The sequence below is a fragment of the Pleurodeles waltl genome, chromosome 7 (genome assembly GCF_031143425.1).
Source record: "Pleurodeles waltl isolate 20211129_DDA chromosome 7, aPleWal1.hap1.20221129, whole genome shotgun sequence".
In the NCBI taxonomy this organism is placed as follows: domain Eukaryota; kingdom Metazoa; phylum Chordata; class Amphibia; order Caudata; family Salamandridae; genus Pleurodeles; species Pleurodeles waltl.
The window spans coordinates 1,103,347,017-1,103,367,881 of NC_090446.1; the positions used below are offsets into that span (position 1 = coordinate 1,103,347,017).

Consider the following 20,865-nt stretch of genomic DNA (forward strand, 5'->3'; position numbering starts at 1 on the left):
ACGTAGTAAACCTGACAGATGTCCAGCACAGGCACTTTACCTGCTAACGTAGTAGTAGCAGCAGCCTTGGCTCTGATGGAATGCACCATCAAGCCTTCTTAGCTAATGTGTGGCAGAATTTGATGCCGAGTACAATCCACAGAAAGATGGTCCATTTCTGCATCTTCTTGCCTTTTTTCACTTCAGCGATCCCAATTAAGAGCTAATCATTCACCAGGTGATTTTTGGTGCAATCGATGTAAAAGGGGAGGGCTGTTTTTAAGTCCAAATGATGGAATCTCTCCTCTTCCTTGAAAGGATGAGGTGAAGTGAAAAATGTTGAGTGATGTTTTGGCTGACACTGCAATGAGTCACCACCTTCGACAGGAAGGATGTACGAGTCTGAAGAACCAGTTTGTCTGGGTAGAAGAAGGTGTACAAAGGGCTGAAGATCACTCATTCTCCTGGCCGACATAATGGTCACTAAGAAGGCTGTCTTATGTGTTAAAAGCTTCAAAAGGAAGCTGTGCATGGGTTCAAAGGGAGAACAAATAGGAAATGTTAAGAGCTAGTTAAGGTCCCACTGGAGTATTCCAAAAGGGGAACGTGGGAATAGATTATCTAAACCCTTAAGAAAATGTGTTACAACACGTCACTTAAACAGAGTTTGCAGATTTAGCAACCACAGAAAAGACGAAATGACAGACAGGTAACCTTAAACAATGCCCATGGCAAGGCCTTTCTGGTTTAAGACAACACAAACAGCAGAACTTCCAACACACAGGCAGAAAGTGGGTTAACTTATCATTAGGAACACCAAGCCACAAACTTGTCCCAGCAGCAGGCGTATACGGTCTTTGTTGAGGGATGCGAGGCTGCCAGACATCATCGTAAATTTCGCAAGGAAAATTAAAGACATGCAGCTGTTGCCGCTCAATCTCCAGGCATGAAGTTGCTATGTACACAGGTTCAGATGTAAAACTCTGCCCTGTTGCTGCAACAGAAGTGCCTCCCAAAGGGGCAGCCTGATCAGGGGACAAATGCTCATGCACAGGAGTTCTGGATACCAAACTCTCAGGACATATTATGGAGCCACAAGGATAACTGGGGCCTGGTTTGTTGTGATCTTCTTGAGAACAGGAGTGGTATTGGTTAACAGCATACAGAAGACATGAGTTCCATTTTAAATGGAATGCATCTCCGAGTGAGAAACGCTTTGGAAACTCCAGTGAGTTCTCAGCAGTGATGAACAGATCGAGCCAAGGTTTTCCCCAAACTTGAAAGTGCCACTTCCCGATGCAGACGCTATTAGTGGCCACAAAAAAAGGGGGAACATTTGAATACCCTTATGCGACCCCGATCATTAGATAAACAAGATATTACAAAGAGGTGTCTATAGGGAATATGTCAATATACCGCCAAGTGGTTCAACAATAGTGGCACTGCTCACTACTGAAATATACATTCGTATTCGCATCCTGTACCCTTGTTTTTGGTCCAGAGGAGGCCCATAAGGCAGAAGCCACAACACATCGACCATTACATCTTGCAGAGTTCCTGGTTATCCACGTAGGAACAGACTGAAGGATACCATCAACCACAAACCTTTGAGACTAAGCTCACCTTTCCTATATGGGTCATGACTGATGCATTTAAGAAACTACCACAAGGAGGACTCACTCTTTACAATTTGTTAGGAAACCAAATTAGTTAAGAAGAACTCATCTATTCAGGGGACTGTGATTATATGTACACTAAACGTTGTGCATGTTCTTATTTATGTTGTTTATATAAGTGTACTTACTAAATTGGAAATTATGTGATACAGTGACCAGCAAAATAAAGGGAAATTGAGTTGCACAAACAAATGTACATTCCAATAGTGATGCTGTTCATTTATGTGATCAGTGCCACTGTTGTTGAATCCCTCTAGAGGTACCTGGCATCCTTGGCGTGCTTTCCCCAAACGTTTTGCCCTCTGACCTCCTGTTTTTCTGACTTCATTTGTGCTGGCTTTAGGAATCTACGCACTTTACCACTGCTGACCAGTGTTGAAGTGCAGGTGCTCTGAACTCTGAACATGGTGCTATTGGTTTACCACAATTGGCATATATTTAATTTATTTCCCTAGTAAAGTGCACTAAATGTGCCCAGGGCCTGTAAATTAAATGCTACCAGTGGGCCTTCAGCAGTGATTGTGCCATCCACTAAAGTAGCCATTTAAACAGGTCTCAAGACTGCCACTGGAGAGCCTGAGTGTGCTGTTTTAAACTACCATTTCGACTTGGCAAGTACACCCACTTGCCAGGCCCGAACCTTCCTTTTTATTACATATTAGTCACCCCTTAGGCAGGCACTAGTTAGCCCCAAGGGCAAGATGCAGTGTACTTAAAAGGTTAGACATGTACTTTTAAGTTTGACGTGTCCTTGAAGTGAAAAACTGCTACATTTGTTTTTCAGTTCTGCAAGGCCTATCTCTCCAATAGGTTACCCTGAAGCATCCTTTAAGTGTAACTTCCAATTGGGAACAGATAGAAATTTGGAAACTCTGGATTCAAAATTTAAAATCACAACTTATAGTGAAGTTGGTTTTTACATTTTAGGTCTGAACATGCCACTTTTAGAAAGTTGGCATTTACTTACTTTAACCATTCTATGCTTCTCTCGGTCTCTGAATACACAACTGGGGTGAATGACAGCTGGGTGTTGCGCATTCCCTCTGGGGACAGTCACACACATAGTGAGCTTGGGTGTGACATTTGCATCCTGATGGCCCATCACCAGGCTGATAAGTCTTCCTAGGCTAGACGGAGGGAGGAGATGACAACTGAATAGGGCTGAGCCTCTCCGCACACAAAAGGGCTGAAGAATCCCGCTGTAGTGTGTATGGAGCCAAGGAAGGAAGGACATGAACCTTGTGCACTTCAAAGGCCTCTCCTTGAAGTCTCCCCCATTTCAAAGGCTCAACTGGTATAAGTACTGGATCCGAAACTCCACCACTTCAGTATACTTCTGGATCTGAAGGTCATTCTGACAAGGACTGTTGTGCTGCCAGGAGGGACTGCCACTCTGCTTAACTGCATTGATGTGCTGGCCTGCTCCCTCTAGCCTGGAAGTGAAAAAGATTTGACTTTGCTCTCTACGTCCTCTACAGAACCAAATGTCTCCAAGGTATTGCCTGTTCTAGAAGTCTCAAGGCCATCAAAGATTTCCCCTCAACTCTACTACAGCTCCTGGACCCATCTACAACACACTCCTGGCCCTTCAAGAGGCTCCGAACCAGTCCTGGGACCTTGGAAGTTGTTTTTGCTCTTCAAATCAAGCTTTTGGGCTCTTCGCGAATGCGAATAGGCCCATTCGTCCTAGAACTACGCTGCTCGTACAAAGGGTCAGCGTGAGCGTGCACAATTTCTTCTCTTTGCGCACCAGCAATGCTCCAGCTTGTCTGCAACACCAAGCAGCTCTGAGAAGGTAAAACTTCAGCACAACTTACCTGGAACAGTATCCGACCTGTGTTCCAATGTGGTTGGCCTGAACGTTTGGATTTCACTCAGACAGCCCTGGTTGTCGCTTTATGCTTCTAAGCACTACATTGCAGCTTAATCTTTAAAAATGTATATCTTGAGATCTACTTATTGAATTTTTGTCATTTGGTCTTGTTTTACTCAGTAAAATACTCTCTAATTTATTAACCTATTGTGGAGTCCTTTTGTGGCGTTTTAACTTTGTGACTGTCATTTAAGTGTTGCACAAATACTTTATACATTGACTCTTAATATGTTGAGCCTGACTGCACTGTGCCAAACTACAAGAGGGTGAGCACAGGTTAATTCAGGTTGCACATGAGACTTACCATGACTAGGATTGCGGTCTCTACTTGGACAGGGTGCATACCTCTGCAAGCTAGAGTCCCAATTTCTAACAATTCCCTTTAGAGAACCCCTTTTCATTTCTTGGTTAGCAGTGATCCACAAGGAATCGACGGCTGAGTTTGCCTGTCAAGGTATTCATTGTCTGTGTCTGGTACTGCATGACGAGTTAGATGTCCTGATGTTCCTGCCCTGTCCAGAGGGCACGGAACAAGGTTCACAACCCCACTAGGCCTTATTTGTTGTGATAGGACATGATGATGGTGTTTTTCATGAACACTTGGACCACTCTTCCCTTGATTGATAGAAGGAGAGGTTTTCAACATCAAGTGGATGGCTCTCACCTCCAGAAGACTGATATGGAGTTGAGTCTCCATTGGAGACTTGACTCCCATGACCCACTGCAGGTCTTCTGCAGTCTCTTCTGAAATCTGGACAGGTAAGAGAGATTCCCGTGGAGCGGTGCCCACTGGGACTTAAAATTCCACTGTAGAGCCTGCATGTGCCACATGGTGTGTTTCACCAGCAGGATGCTATCAGTCCAGGAGCCTCAGTCTCAATAAGATCCAAGACTGAGGATGAAATATCAGGATCATAACCTGAGTGTCCTGGGCTCTCTGCTCCATAGCTATGAGAGACCATCCAGTCTCTGAGATATAGGACAGACAAGACCTGGGCAAGGGTGAGCATTCTGGATCTCTCCTTTTGTTGGAAGGCATTGAAAGAGCTAAGATCTAGGGTAAGGCGGGCACCTCCATCATTTTCAGCACAAGAAAGTAGCAGGAACTCTAACCACAACCTACATCTGTTGCAGCAGCCTATGGATTTTTTAGCCAAAAGAATCTGCACCTCTGACGTAGCAAGGAAAAGTGATGCTCTGTCATCCGATCTGAAACAAGTGGCAAAGGTGTCAGGGTTTCCAGAAATGGACAATCTGAAGCACCCACTTGTCTGATGTTATAGCCTTCCACTGGGGCAGATGGTACCTGATCCTGTGTCCAACAGAATTACTGTTGATGGCATGCTAAAGAGGCATGGAGACTGAGACAGCTGGAGCAGCATGGGATTTGACAATACACTGGCTTTGAGTACCACATCCACTGTGGGAGCACCGTCCATGAGCACGAAAAAGGCTGGGAAGCTTGGTGACCTTTGCGGTATGAACAGTATTGTGGACGCAGCTGAAAAACCCTACCATATTCATGGAAGGGGAGAATGGAGAAGTGAAGGTGGGAGATTCACAAAGTCCTAGTGGTGACCCAACTCTCCTTAAAATGATTGAGCAGTATATCAGCCTTTTCGCCTAAGAGGTGAGAGCCACTGAAGGGCATGTTTATCAATGATGACTGGACTTCCCCTGAGAAGTCAGCTGACCAAAGCTAGGTGTTGAGGTGAAGTGGCACTATGTTGGCATGGCCTTACCCATCAAATTGGCAGTGCCCAACCCACACCAAATAGTGAACTTTTCTGCATCTCATCCATCAAGAATGGCCTGGTCTAGTATGATTCAGGCTTCTTCCGAGACCATGTGTAGCACTTGTGCAACCGTGTCCCGCAAGGTGTGGGTGTACTGGCCCAAGAGGCCTGCGGTGTTCACCAATCACAATGCTAGGCTAGTGAAAGAGAAAATTATCTTCAAAAGGTGACCATGTTTTTGAATATTTTGTCTGGAGGGGTGGTAGGTAATTGGCTAGGGTTGATTTTTGTGGCCGGGGGCTGCACTGCTAAGATCCCAGGGGCTGGGTGCTGGGTGAAAAAAGCAGTGTCCTCAGAAGTGAGGTGTTGGTGAATGGCAATCATCCTGTGCACTACAACACCTGGGGCTTGGCCCAAGCCCTCAGGAGGATCTCAGTGAGGGCTTGAATGAAGGGAAGCAAGGGCCCCCACAGAAGATATCCTCAGCTGTAGCACCTCTGTCAAGATGTTGGTCCTGACCTAGATGGAGGGGTAGTGCAGGTCAAGGACCTCTGCAGCTCTCCTCATCACCATGCCAAAAAATGAGTTCCTCCAAAGCAGATCCCAGAGAAGAGACCAGGCCATAATCTGGAGATGTGTCCAGTCCACTGATATCTCCCAGCTAGTCATACCAGTTGTCCTCACTGTAAAAGTGGAACTAGTAGCCATCACCACCTCCACCAAAATCCAAATTCGCACTGGGTCTATCAAGGGACAAAGGCAGTGTTTCTAAACCAGACAGCTGACATGGTCCAATCAGCACTGGAGTCAAAAGTCGAATGGAGCTGAAATGGCACCATCTTCGAGTTGGACAGAACGGGCTCCGCATTTTCGGGTGGTGCAGGTGAGGTCAGGTGTGGTGTCAGTAGAACATGCTCTGGTGCCAGTGTCAGCCAGGATCAGGGGGCAGAACCAGAGGGCCAGCTGGTGTTTTGAGAATACTTGCAGGTGGTATCCCAGTTGAGGAACCACTTGGCTCCATTGGGCAGGAAGGTGCACCAGAGGGAGCTGTGGCCCACAGACCGTGTTGCATGGCCTGATAGAACTTAGTTGGGCTGGTGTCCACAGGAGTGGTGCCTAGAAGCATTAGGTCGAGAGGGGCAAGATGAAGAATGCTTCAACTTCTTTTTGAACTTCGCAGACTTTCCTGACTTAGGTGGCAATTAATTTAATTTGGAAGATGATTGATTGTGAGATCGATTCTGTGACCATGCCCAAGATCTCCTACGGGATAGTGATCGGGAACTACATCGGGCGTTCTTGTACTGAGTCACTAGGAGCTTCATAATTTGTTCCCAGATCACCTTTGCATGCATCGACCAATAGTCATCACAAGCTCTCGAGTTGTGGTCTGACCTCCGAAACCAAACACAAATCAACTGAGGATCGGAAACAGACATCTGCCTGTGACATTTTCCACAAGGTTTAAAACTTCTACGTTTGTTGGGGGGGACATGTCCCTAGAACACTAGGAGCAACAGCTCAAGAAAAAAAAGTTAAAAAGGAGGTCAAAGAACATCTGAGGGAGCTCTCCAGATCCATGCTGTTGGAGTGGAAAGTAAGGAACTTATGTCTTTACTCCAGTAGTAAAGAGCAGTTGGGCAAAAAGCCAGGGTTAGCTCAAGGTATCACACTTAATGAGAGCTTGCAACTAAGAATTTTGGTGGTACGTGAAAATTCATAGATCAAGTTTTCACTACTACCCTATGTGCATGGCCACAGGTCTCTTTTCACAAGACCTGTCACTACAACCGTCACTACACCTTCCATTGAAGCGTATTTGGCCGTTGTCAATACTGACTTCTAGAAAAAGGGTGCTGATTTATTAAAGGTTTTTAACCATTCTTTTTCTGTGGGTAAATGTGAAAGTACATAATTCAAGCCAAGATTTTTATTAGCAGCTATTTCACCAATCAGTTTAAGTATAAAACACTACTAAAAGATCAAATTTGATTATAACCTTCCCAGATTCTCTACTACGAATAAAATAATTAGAACAGTTCGAAGATATTTTTCTGAGCTCTCCAACTTCATTTCCAGCACACAGAACTATAATAACCAAAAGGAAGAAGAAACAATATTTTAGTGGCATCCATGAACAACAAACCCCAAGCAGAATAATCTTAGACCAGTCTTTCTTACTGCTACTGTGTATAAAAGAGTTACATTGTTTTGGCTCCTTAATGGAAGAAATAAAATTGAATTATTCTCTCTCACATTCCTTTCTCTGAATAGTATTTTAGTTTGTGGTTGTGCAGGTGTTTATCTGTGTTTATAGGTTTAGACTGATGAAGTCGGTTTCTCTTGCTGTGGGGTTTTATCACAATGTACAATTAAACCTAAAACAGGCCAGCCTAATTATGCTAAAGATAAACCCTCTCGGACAATCATCTAATCTGCTCAGGCAGGAATCACGCCCCATTCAGGTTTCACTCATCATATAATGAAAATGTCACTTACCCAGTGTACATCTGTTCGTGGCATCAGTCGCTGTAGATTCGCATGTTTTGCATAGCTCGCCATCTGGTGTTGGGTCGGAGTGTTACAAGTTGTTTTTCTTCGAAGAAGTCTTTCGAGTCACGGGACTGAGTGACTCCTCCTTTTGTCTCCATTGCGCATGGGCGTCGACTCCATCTTCGATTGTTTTTCCCCGCAGAGGGTGAGGTAGGAGTTGTATTGTAGTAATAGTGGCCATGCAATGGAGTGACTAAGTATGTACCTATTTAAGGTTAAAATAATATATATACAAATAGTTGAAGGTACCTTCCGAACTGCTACAGGCTCCCGGGGAGGCGGGTGGGCACATGCGAATCTACAGCGACTGATGCCACGAACAGATGTACACTGGGTAAGTGACATTTTCAGTTCGATGGCATCTGTCGCTGTAGATACGCATGTTTTGCATAGACTAGTAAGCAGTTATCTCCCCAAAGCGGTGGCTCAGCCTGTAGGAGTGGGAGTAGTCTGAAACAATGTTCTTAATACGGCTTGACCTACTGTGGCTTGTTGTGCGGATAACACGTCTACACAGTAGTGCTTGGTGAATGTGTGAGGCGTAGACCATGTGGCTGCCTTACATATTTCTTGCATTGGGATGTTTCCTAGAAAGGCCATGGTAGCACCTTTCTTTCTGGTTGAGTGTGCCCTTGGTGTAATGGGCAGTTGTCGTTTAGCTTTAAGGTAGCAGATTTGGATGCATTTAACTATCCATCTGGCTATACCTTGTTTTGATATTGGGTTTCCTGCATGAGGTTTTTGAAATGCAATAAATAGCTGTTTAGTTTTCCTGATGCTCTTTGTTCTGTCAATGTAATACATTAATGCTCTTTTGACATCTAAAGTATGTAGTGCCCTCTCAGCTACGGAATCTGGCTGTGGGAAGAACACTGGAAGTTCCACTGTTTGATTTAGATGGAACGGTGAAATAACTTTTGGTAGAAATTTAGGATTAGTCCTTAGGACGACCTTATTTTTGTGTAGTTGTATAAAAGGTTCTTGTATTGTAAACACCTGAATCTCGCTTACTCTTCTTAGAGAGGTAATGGCGATGAGAAATGCAACCTTCCATGTTAGGAACTATATTTCGCAGGAGTGCATGGGTTCAAAAGGTGGACCCATAAGTCTAGTTAAGACAACATTTAGGTTCCATGAAGGAACAGGTGGTGTTCTTGGTGGAATAATTCTTTTAAGGCCCTCCATGAATGCTTTAATGACTGGTATCCTATATAGGGAAGTTGAATAGGTAGGCTGCAGGTATGCAGATATTGCTGCAAGGTGTATTTTAATGGAAGAGAAAGCTAGGTTAGATTTTTGTAAGTGAAGCAAGTAACCCACTACATGTTTTGGGGTTGCGTGTAATGGTTGGATTTGATTAATATGGCAGTAGCAAACAAACCTCTTCCATTTACTGGCATAGCAGTGCCTGGTGGATGGCCTTCTGGCTTGCTTTATGACTTCCATACATTCTTGGGTAAGTTGTAAGTGCCCGAATTCTAGGATTTCAGGAGCCAGATTGCTAGATTCAGTGATGCTGGATCTGGGTGTCTGATCGTTTGGTTGTGTTGTGTTAACAGATCCGGCCTGTTGGGCAGTTTGATGTGGGGTACTACTGATAGGTCTAGCAGCGTTGTGTACCAGGGTTGCCTTGCCCAAGTTGGTGCTATTAATATGAGTTTGAGTTTGTTTTGACTGAGTTTGTTTACCAGATAAGGAAGGAGAGGGAGAGGGAGAGGAGGAAAAGCGTAGGCAAATATCCCTGACCAGTTGATCCATAGGGCATTGCCGTGGGACTGCCTGTGTGGGTATCTGGATGCGAAGTTTTGGCATTTTGCGTTCTCTTTTGTCGCAAACAAGTCTATTTGAGGTGTTCCCCAGAGCGTGAAGTAAGTGTTCAGAATTTGGGGGTGAATTTCCCATTCGTGGACCTGTTGGTGATCTCGAGAGAGATTGTCTGCGAGTTGATTCTGAATTCCTGGGATAAATTGTGCTATTAGGCGAATTTGGTTGTGAATTGCCCAACGCCATATCTTTTGTGCCAGCAGGCTCAATTGCGTTGAGTGCGTCCCCCCTTGTTTGTTTAGATAATACATTGTTGTCATGTTGTCTGTTTTGACGAGAATGTATTTGTGAACTATTATTGGTTGAAAAGCCTTTAGTGCTTGAAAAACTGCTAGCAGTTCTAGGTGATTTATATGCAGTTTTGTTTGATGTACGTTCCATTGTCCTTGTATGCTGTGTTGATCGAGGTGTGCTCCCCACCCTGTCATGGAAGCATCTGTTATTACGTATTGTGGCACTGGGTCTTGGAAAGGCCGCCCTTTGTTTAAATTTATATTGTTCCACCATAGAAGCGAGAGGTAAGTTTGGCGGTCTATTAACACCAGATCTGTAAGGTGACCCTGTGCTTGTGACCACTGTGATGCTAGGCACTGTTGTAAGGGCCTCATGTGCAGTCTTGCGTTTGGGACAATGGCTATGCATGAAGACATCATGCCTAGGAGTTGTAATATCATCTTTGCTTGTATTTTTTGTGTTGGATACATGTGTTGTATGATGTTGTTGAAATTTTGAATTCTTTGTGGACTTGGAGTGGCTACTCCTATTGTTGTGTTTATTATGGCTCCTAGGTATTGTTGTACCTTGCGCGGCAGAATGTTGGATTTTGCGAAGTTGACTGTGAACCCTAGTTTGTAGAGGGTTTGTATGATTTGATTTGTGTGGTGTGAGCACGTTATTAATGAATGGGTCTTGATTAGCCAGTCGTCTAGATACGGGAATACATGTATTTGCTGCCTTCTGATGTGTGCAGCGACTACTGCTAGACATTTGGTAAAGACTCTTGGTGCGGTTGTTAAACCGAAAGGCAGTACCTTGAATTGGTAGTGTATTCCTTTGAATACAAACCTTAGGTATTTCCTGTGCGATGGATGTATTGGTATATGGAAATACGCGTCTTTGAGGTCTAATGTTGTCATGTAGTCGTGTAGTTTCAGCAATGGTAACACTTCTTGTAGTGTGACCATGTGAAAGTGGTCTGATTTGATGTATGTGTTTAGTATTCTTAGGTCTAGGATTGGTCTTAGCGTTTTGTCCTTCTTTGGTATTAAGAAGTACAGTGAATAAACTCCTGTGTTTATTTGTGTGTTTGGTACTAACTCGATTGCGTTCTTTTGCAATAGTGCTTGAACTTCTATCTCCAGGAGCTCGGAATGATGTTTTGATAAATTTTGTGCTCTTGGTGGTATGTTTGGAGGGAATTGTAGAAATTCTATGCAATAACCATTTTGGATAATTGCTAGAACCCAAGTGTCTGTAGTGATTTCCTCCCATGCTTTGTAATAATGACCTATTCTTCCCCCCACTGGTGTTGTGTGGAGGGGGTGAGTGACATGTGAGTCACTGCTTAGTTGTAGGGGTTTTGGGGCTTTGAAATTTTCCCCTATTCCTAGGGAATTGCCCTCCTCTATATTGGCCCCGAAAGCCTCCCCTGTACTGTCCCTGGTAACTGGATGGTGTTGCCTGTGAGGTGCTGGCTTGTGTGGCCTGACCCCAAAACCCCCCTCTAAAGGGTGTTTTGCGGAAGGTGCTGTAATTTCCTCTGCTCTGCGGGGAGTAGAGTGCGCCAATGGCTTTAGCAGTGTCCGTGTCCTTTTTAAGTTTCTCAAGCGCCGTGTCCACTTCTGGACCGAACAGTTCTTTTTCGTTGAATGGCATATTGAGAACTGCCTGCTGAATCTCTGGTTTAAACCCAGACGTTCGTAGCCATGCATGCCTTCTTATGGTCACAGATGTATTTATTGTTCTTGCAGCTGTGTCTGCTGCGTCCATGGAGGAGCGTATCTGGTTGTTTGAAATGTTCTGTCCTTCCTCAACCACTTGCTTTGCCCTCTTTTGTAGGTCTTTGGGTAGATGTTCAATGAGATGTTGCATCTCATCCCAATGGGCTCTGTCATAGCGCGCAAGTAGTGCCTGTGAGTTAGCGATGCGCCACTGGTTTGCAGCTTGTGCTGCGACTCTCTTTCCAGCTGCATCGAACTTGCGGCTTTCCTTATCTGGGGGTGGTGCATCCCCAGATGTGTGGGAGTTGGCCCTTTTCCTAGCTGCTCCTACAACAACAGAATCTGGTGGCAGCTGTGAAGTTATGAAAATAGGGTCTGTAGGAGGCGCTTTATACTTTTTTTCCACCCTTGGTGTGATTGCCCTACTTTTGACCGGCTCCTTAAAGATGTCTTTTGCGTGCCGAAGCATACCAGGGAGCATAGGCAGGCTTTGGTAGGAGCTGTGGGTGGCGGAGAGGGTGTTGAATAGAAAGTCATCCTCGACTTGTTCTGAGTGGAGGCTTACATTGTGGAATTGTGCTGCTCTAGCCACCACCTGAGAATATGCAGTACTGTCTTCTGGTGGTGATGGCTTTGTAGGGTATGCCTCCGGACTGTTATCTGACACAGGGGCGTCGTATAAGTCCCATGCGTCCTGATCCTGGTCACCTTGGCTCATGGTGGTGTGAGCCGGGGAATGTGATGGAGTTTGTGCTGGTGAGACGTGAATTATAGGTGGAGGAGAGGGTGGGGGAGTAACCCTTTTCACCATTTTTGTTTGTGGTGTTTGGTCAGTTTGAAATTCCAGTCTTCTCTCTCTCCTAATAGGGGGAAGGGTGCTTATCTTTCCTGTCCCCTGCTGTATAAAAATACGTTTCTGCGTATGGTCTACATCGGTGGATTGCAGGTCCTCCTCCAACCTATGCTTTCACATTTGGGAGGTCATTGATTGCTCTTCTGTATAAGAGCCTGAAACTGGGTCGGTTGCAGGTTGTTTTGGCACCGAAACCCTGTCTGCATCTTTTTTCGGCTCCGAGGTGACTTTTTTCTTTTTCGGAGTCGAAACATCTCGGCGTTGATCTTCGTCGGTGCCGCTGTCTCGGCGTCGAGCAGTGTCTACACCGCTATCTCGGTGTCGATGTATGTCTCCAGCACTTTCTCGGTCCCGAGAAGGCTGCGTGCCGGTGTCTCGACCGGAGTCGGACGGTCTCGGCACTGTTTGGGCCTTTTTCGGTGCCGACGGTCAGTCACCGAATTTATGGGTGGAGCCATGGCCTGGTGGCAGTGGCGTCCCCTGGGCCTTGACAATCTTCTTATGAGTGGATTTCGACGTCTTACTCACAGTTCGTGGATCGTCGAATTCCTCGGAGTCCGATTCGTGTATCGAAAAGGTTTCTTCCTCTTCTTGTATCTCGAACTCTCGGTGGGCTGTCGGCGTGGACGCCATTTGAAGTCTTCTGGCTCGACGGTCTCGGAGTGTTTTTCGGGACCGGAACGCACGACAGGCCTCGCAAGTGTCTTCACTGTGCTCAGGTGACAGGCACAGGTTACAGACCAAGTGTTGGTCTGTATAGGGGTATTTGTTGTGGCATTTGGGACAGAAACGGAACGGGGTCCGTTCCATCGGCGTTCTTCTACACGCGGTCGGGCCGAGCAGGCCCCGACGGGGGACCGAAAACTACCCCGAAGGGCTCCGGAGCTCTTCGATCTTCGATGCGGTGTTGATTCTAACTACGCCGATCCCGAACGCAACAATCCCGACTAAAATCTTCCGAAATTTACTGTTTTTCCGTTCCGAAACTCGGAGCGACAGGAACACGTCCGAACCCGATGGCGGAAAAAAAACAATCGAAGATGGAGTCGACGCCCATGCGCAATGGAGACAAAAGGAGGAGTCACTCAGTCCCGTGACTCGAAAGACTTCTTCGAAGAAAAACAACTTGGAACACTCCGACCCGACACCAGATAGCTATGCAAAACATGCGTATCTACAGCGACAGATGCCATCGAACAAGAGATTACCAAACACGCTCACAGGTTTGGGTCAGTAACACATTAACAACAAGCATAACAGCTTGATTTAAAAGAATAACAGCTTGATTAAAAAGAAAGAGACAAAATTTTTTGTTACCTCAATTGTGTACGTAATTCCAAAAGTAGAAAATAATTATTCATAGCGGGGCTATCTAGAAATTAAATACAATCTTTATTTAAAATATATAATGAGTTATTTGTTTCTCATGCAGTATGGCAGTCTTGCACAAAAAACATACAGAAAGCGTATATATAAACACATCACACAAATATACCACATAAAACTATTAAAAGCATTGTTGACACCACATCTCGCATACATCAGAAGGATGGAGAAAATTCAGATAGATTAGTTTAATCAGTGATAGTGCTGATGTTTCTATCCAATCAACCAATTGGCAGAACCATCATCAGGACTGTCGTATGAGCCAAAGAATCAATTGGGTTCTATTGCTACAATTAACTTAAAACTATAATTGTACTAGACCGCTCAAAATTAAGTACAAATCATATATTTAATTCAGTTTGTTAATGCAAACATCTAAATAAACACCATAAATGACGAAATACTATAATTCAGACACATTAATAACGTACGTGCCCAGTCCAAAAACATATATATCAAATACAATGCATAACGGGCCTCAATGAAATTAACACTAATTAATATATATTCTTTTTTTTTAACATTCAAATGCATAGCAATCATATTATTAGTAAATTACACCCAAAATAGCCCAGCAATGATTGTAGTGATGCCAATCTGAATTAAAACGTAGATTTTTTTTTTTTTTTGTAGTAGAAAGAGGACAGAATTACTACTACGACCACAGGGGAGATCACTACAGTTAACAAACCTCTCACTACAATTCATTCAAAAACAGCATTTGTCAAAATATGCTCACCAGAGCCATTACTCTTTCAAAATGACCCACAAATATATCAGTTCAAAAAAGTCAACACCAAGAATTCTGTCTAAACAAATGTGCAACTACTACATACAAACACACACACATATACACACAAAGACACACCCAAACACACACAAAGCAAAGGTCACATACAAAGCATTTCATGTGATATTCACATTAGCCAACTCACTTAAATACCAGACGAGAGAATTCACAAAATTGTGTAATGCCAAGTACTGGAACAAATGACAAAGCTATCATCTACTCAAACCAAATGCCAAAAAGACAAGTTACTCTGAAACAAGTGGAGGGGAGCATCAGACAAGAGTAGTGCATCATCACCCCAAGTTCACAGTACCATAATGGTATATCACTCACCGAAAAAACTCGGAAGAGCTCAAGAAAAAGCTCCTACATTCCAGTAGTACAATGGGCACAAGTAGTGTCGGGAACACGAGAACCATCAAACTCAGGTGCTATGTATACGGGCCCAAAAAGCGGATAATGTATCAGTTAATGCAAAAATGAGCCTGAACAGACAGTCTACTGCATGACCAGTTCAGTCACATAACACTAATTTACGACCATCATGCGGAAAAATCCAATATTCCTGAACCTCCCATGACAGCATTATTGGAAGATTTTACTAAATAAACAAACTAATAGCAATGAAAAAACTTGCTACATACATCAACTTCTTAGTGAATGGTAAATAAAAACAATGCATAATTCAAGATACAACTAATGTTCTTACCAACAGCACGCCCCATGCTAGAGTCTTTTCCTTTTCATACTGCTTACTAATACAATTGCATAGAGCATTGAATAAGCAGGAACAGCTCATACACCATGGATTACAGACGTCAACTCCTTGTCATGCCATTAACCACTATACAAGTGTGGAGAACTGTATGAAAGAGCCTCTTTTGATATGTCACCCTTCCACTTTTTTTCAGGTTTCTCGTCTCATTTCGGCTGAAAGTGCACTGGGTTCTGGGTAAACAGGACCCTAGTGCCAGATCTCTTTCCCCCAAAACAGCACAGTTATTTTCTCAATTGACAAAACCTTTAGCACCCACTATAAATTCCTTGTAAATGGTACCCCTGGTACCTAGGGCCTGGGGTACTAAGGAGGGCCTCTAAGGACTGCAGCACAAATTGTGCCATCGTAAGGGACTACTCATCAGCACATGACAAACTGCCTCTGCAGGCTGCGTGTCTTGGAACAGACAAATGTGAAAACACAACACGGCACACAGCCTGTGTGCCATGTCCCTTAAACCCAGTATGCAATAAATGTAAATCACTCCTGTGGCAGGCCTTACAGACCTAAGGCAGGGTGCTTTATATGTCTTATGTTCACGATGACATGCATTTTGCAAAAATCAAGTATAAATAGTAATTTGCGATATTAACTGTGAATTGCAAGAAGTGTAACCTGTGGCTGAGGAAAAGAGCCTGAGCTTATAGATGTTTTTTCAGTTTATTATAAAATGGGTTAGTGGAGGGTGTCTTCAAGTAAGACACTTGTAACAAGGACAGCAATACTTTTCTTCAAACTTAGATTATTTGAAACTGTAGGATTATAAAGGGAATGTCAAATCAGAACCAAATGATATACAATGAGTAAGGGTGTATTGGAGGACAAAAAAGTGCATCAGACAGCTTTGCCATGGTGCACAACCTTTTGGGTCTTTTGTTCTGGTTTAAACGTAATTAGAATCAGAAATATTTAAGTCTCTTTTATGCAATTCAGGTGCTGTCTCAAGAATAAATCATGGTTCCCCGAAATACTTCCAGCTATAGAGGACATGAGTCTAGAAAAATAAATGTAAATATATCAGTGTTAATCATTCAGTACATCTTTTACATCTTACCTGGAACACTAGTGTTACAAAGAACATGTGAGTTGCAAACAGTAAAGCTGTCTAAAATATTCCCAGGCTGATTTGCATCAATAATTATGACCTTTGTTGCTGAATGAGTGCTGGTACAAATCCAAACTAGACTCGACAAGTCCTCTTGCTGCTCTGTTTTCTTTTGATGTTCCTGTAAAACATTAATGCAACACTACATAATGTATGATTGTTTTAACAAGCAGTAATTCAGATGATTCCTGTCTTTAAGGTATCTATATTATAGCTCAAATAGAAGTGATTAAAAAGTATGTTAGTCGGAGATCCCCAATATAGTGATTATTAACGTGGGATTTGTGGACACCGTGGGGGTCTGCGGCACCTATGAAGGAAGTCCACTACTGGTTAGCTAGAAAAATTAAATACTTTTAGCAGATTCATAAAGCACATATTCATAAAAATTAAAATGTAAGACTGAAAGTTTTAAACGCTCTGTAAATGTGAGTGAATTTGAAACTTGAGGCTAAAAATTAAGTTGGTATCCTTAGCTTGATTCACTGAAGTCGCGCAAGACTAGCAACCAAAATTTAGTTCAGATGGTTAATGACCTCAAAAGAAGGACTGGTATGTGCAGACAAAAAGTGCATATATCAGGAGCAAAAAAGACCAAGTGATTTGCCAAATACTGCAAAGCTTCAACCTTGCTATTAACATTCCAATTTTTGTATTTATTTGCTTGTGAATGAAATATATATTTTGCAATTTGCTTAATATTTTATGTATGCTTGTTTATGTATTTTTGTGTACTGCTTGGGGTTCAAACTGTAAAAATTGCTTAGATTGAGGCCTATGGCTTCCAGTACCTATTCAGCATGGTTCACAGGGGTTGAAAGGTTAAGAACCATTGCTCTAGTACATACAGTACAAATAATGTGTCCCAAAATACCAAGAAAACGGATATTCACCCATATAGTATTTGTTTAGCAGGATTTATATTCTACTCACAAACGTTAATAAATATAGTGAAACCCAAAGGCTATGGAATGATGTGCTTTAAGTGGTTTGGAACAGAGAAAGAAGGGATTTCCTGTTTCCGTTAATAGGTTTTATCCAAAAGGACTCATTATGTGTTCAGATAAACTATATATTGCTGTAATGTGTACAGAAATGTATTTTTTAGATTTAAGTTGCGTTGGAATATGAAAGCCAGGGTGCCCTATTTACCAAACAATACATGAATGTGGATGCTTGCCAGTGACCATTTTACATGGATTCCTGACAGGATAAAAGTGCAATTGTGTTAGAACAAGGATCGATTATACCAGAAGTGTTCAATTATACCAGGAACCCTCTACGCTGGTGCCAGTAATAGACTACACTATGCTGGAAAATACAACTGTGCCCAAAAATGCTTTAAGTGCAAGAAAAATGGACCCTGCTATATCCAAAAACCGCTGATTATGCCAGAGAGCATGGCCAACTGTGCCACAGACTATGGGCAAACGATAGACCATCTCTGGAGTAAAATTCACTGAAGCACAGCAGATAATTCCAACCACGGCAAAGAGTAAAGTTACCTATGCCACAGTAAGAGCTCAACTCTGCCAAAAATAGGGTCTGTTGCTGTACAAGGTATTTCTGAGCTAAAAAGACAAACCAATCAACTATGAAGGAGGAAAATGTTAAAAACTTTCAGTACCACAAAAAACACTGGCTTAAATGCATATGATTTTCCCTCTGGGCACTCGGCCAATGAAGAATTTCATAACTCCGCAGAGAAGGTGCATATACATCTGAAACTGCTACAATAACATTCAAATTACATTAGTATGCTAAATGAACGCAAGTACCATAACAATTGGAAATGCTGAATAAGCCTATCTCGGACTGCAAGGCTGTCACTGCCATGTGCGCCTCTGCTTTCGAACTCCATGTTGACATAATATTGCAGTGATTAAACCTATATCTATCTTCCTCCTCACGTAACACTGTGAACTACATTAAGATAAAAACTGTGTGATGAGAAGTCGACAAAGCATTTGCCTAGTCATTGTGTTACTGCACAAAGAGCAGCAAACATGGAAATGGTTCTTTTATTTCCCCAATGCCATTAACCTCACACCTTTTGCAAAGCTTCTTGGAGCCCACAACCATCACTTTTTAATAGTGTACATGATAATGGTCAATACCCTCCAACATAGATTTCTCGTCTGCCTGAAGAAGAATATCAGAGTGATTCTAAATATTCCAAAACACTGCTAAAAAGCTTCTGCCTCTGGTAATCTGACCAAAAGGATTTTCCATTCAGCTCCTCAATCACTGTCCACTCCTGCTACCAGTCATGCAAGAATTAGTCACTACCTAGACCCGCCACTTTGGAGGAGCAAAATTCGGTCTTCTCAGCCTCTGCCCAGCACAAAATAACATGTCCCAGGTGCCGACACTTCTGAGTTCTTTATTTACTGAAATAGTTAATAAAAAAATAACTGCACAGTTTAAAAGCATATTCATTTTCTGTAATAGGGATGTTGTCCACTGGTGAAATGGCATCAAGTGTCTGCCCCATCGACGTGTTAAAAAAAGCTTTAATGCCACTGTTTAAGTATAGTTCATTGGTACAAATGAGCCCTGGCACAGTGGAAGAGAATAACAACGCTGTGAGTACGTACTCCTCAATCGGGCAGAGAGAAAGAAAAAACAAAATGAAAATAGAGGCTAGTGGGATGTCTTACAATGTTGGGGTTGAATTCAATCTGCTACCCAGAGGATTCTTGGAATGTGGTGAAGGTGGGAGCCGGTGAATGAGGTTCTGTCAAATAAAATTCAGCATATTTCACCCCAATTCTGTGACTTATTTACCTTTTTTGCACTGGTGACATGGAGTTGCTCAACATCACCCGGTAGAGAGGTGCAATACACTAGGGAGGTAACGGATGGTCTCATAACTTACCTGGGTTCTCGAGCAAGTGGAGGCCACAAGAGGACAGGAAATGCTTTGTTTAAAGTAAACTAGGTCCGATCAGCCTTTTTGTTGAGTTGTTTGATGAGCTGGGGGTGCAATCACATTGCTACAGATATGCCTATGCACTGTAAAGATTAAAGGGAAAAAGGGTGGCCATCTTGGAAGGATGGGGTCTAACTGGAAAACAATGGAAGGTTGTGGTGGACACAAGGTATGTCTCCTTCAGAAAGCATGCTGACACTTGTGCATGGTGCTTAGGTGATTGGGAGAATTGTCAGTGAGATCTATTGGTGCCACAAAGTTCAATGTTTCGATAATTTGGTCACCGGTCCACAGAAATGTCTTGCCTAATGTGCAGTGAGAGCTACATCCTTTGTGGTAATCTAAGATTAAACAGCATTGTGGTGTTAATCCTCATCTTTGTTGTTGTTGCCTGTCATGCAGTGATAAGACACACCTACTGGGCAGTCTGCATAGGATCTAAGTTTAACCCTATAATGTGAACTGTATTACCTGTTATAGGTGATGGGCACACCTGTAGAGCAATCAGTGGGGAAGCAACATAGTACCAGCAACAGGATTGCCTATGTTTGCATGTACTTAGTATCGTAGAAACAGTTATATCATTTGATGTAAAGCTTCTGCACTTTCAGCTTCAATATACTTTCACAGTCATTTGATATTAAGAATGTTGATTGCCTAGCATAGTCATGCAGAATATCACTGCACCCCCATTCAATTTTTGTTTAAACAAAGTCCAGTTGAACCACCAGTCATGTGGTAAAAATGGAGAAAAAATTTTTTGGAACTACTGCAGATTTTTTTCGGAGCAGTATAACAATAAGCAAGAAGGTGGGTGTGTTGATTCATTGTCTAGGGGTGAAGGGTTAGGAGGTTTTTGAGGGTTTACCCGAATCGAAGGTGGGAGAGTCAGAATGGTTGATCAAGCTTTGAGATTTGTATAAAGAAATGCGATAGTCATCCTTTACAGAGGATAAGCATGATTCTCTAAAGGTTTAATTTTGGTAAGCAGAACATGGGGAAAATGAAAGTGAGTATGATGCCAGTTTTCAGAAGCTTGCATTTACTTGTAAATTTGGTATATTGTGTGATGAGCAGACATGATCAGTTTAACTGATCTGTAAAGACATAAGGGTAAGGAAGGAACTTCGGCTGAAGGATGAGCCTCCAACCATTATTCACAGACAAAAGAGTGGGATATATACTGGTGTGTGTTTCAAAATTCCGCAGATACAAAAGATAATACTGTCATTTTAGTGTGGTTAAGACTGTGAAAGAAAAGGAAATGGAGTGCAAGGAGGGTGTACCCAAGATTAAGATGGTTATGTTTCAGATGAGGGCCATGAGGACACATGACAAATTACAAGGATTGAAAGCCACGTGCAATAGATTTAGGGGAAAAGGCCCATTTGTGAAATGTTACAGGTACGCATCTCACTCAACTGAAGTGAATGAGCGTTG

General features: G+C 42.9%; 1 protein-coding gene across 2 annotated transcripts in view; it reads right to left on the minus strand.

Moving 5' to 3' along the window:
* The window catches only part of SPAG9 (sperm associated antigen 9), a 1,094,694-nt gene that overhangs the window by 559,671 nt on the left and 514,158 nt on the right, over window positions 1–20,865 (minus strand). For both annotated transcript variants that reach the window (XM_069200034.1, XM_069200033.1), the window contains exon 18: window positions 16,443–16,614. In XM_069200034.1, coding sequence (XP_069056135.1) covers window positions 16,443–16,614 — 172 coding nt within the window. The remainder of the gene's footprint in view (window positions 1–16,442; window positions 16,615–20,865) is intronic.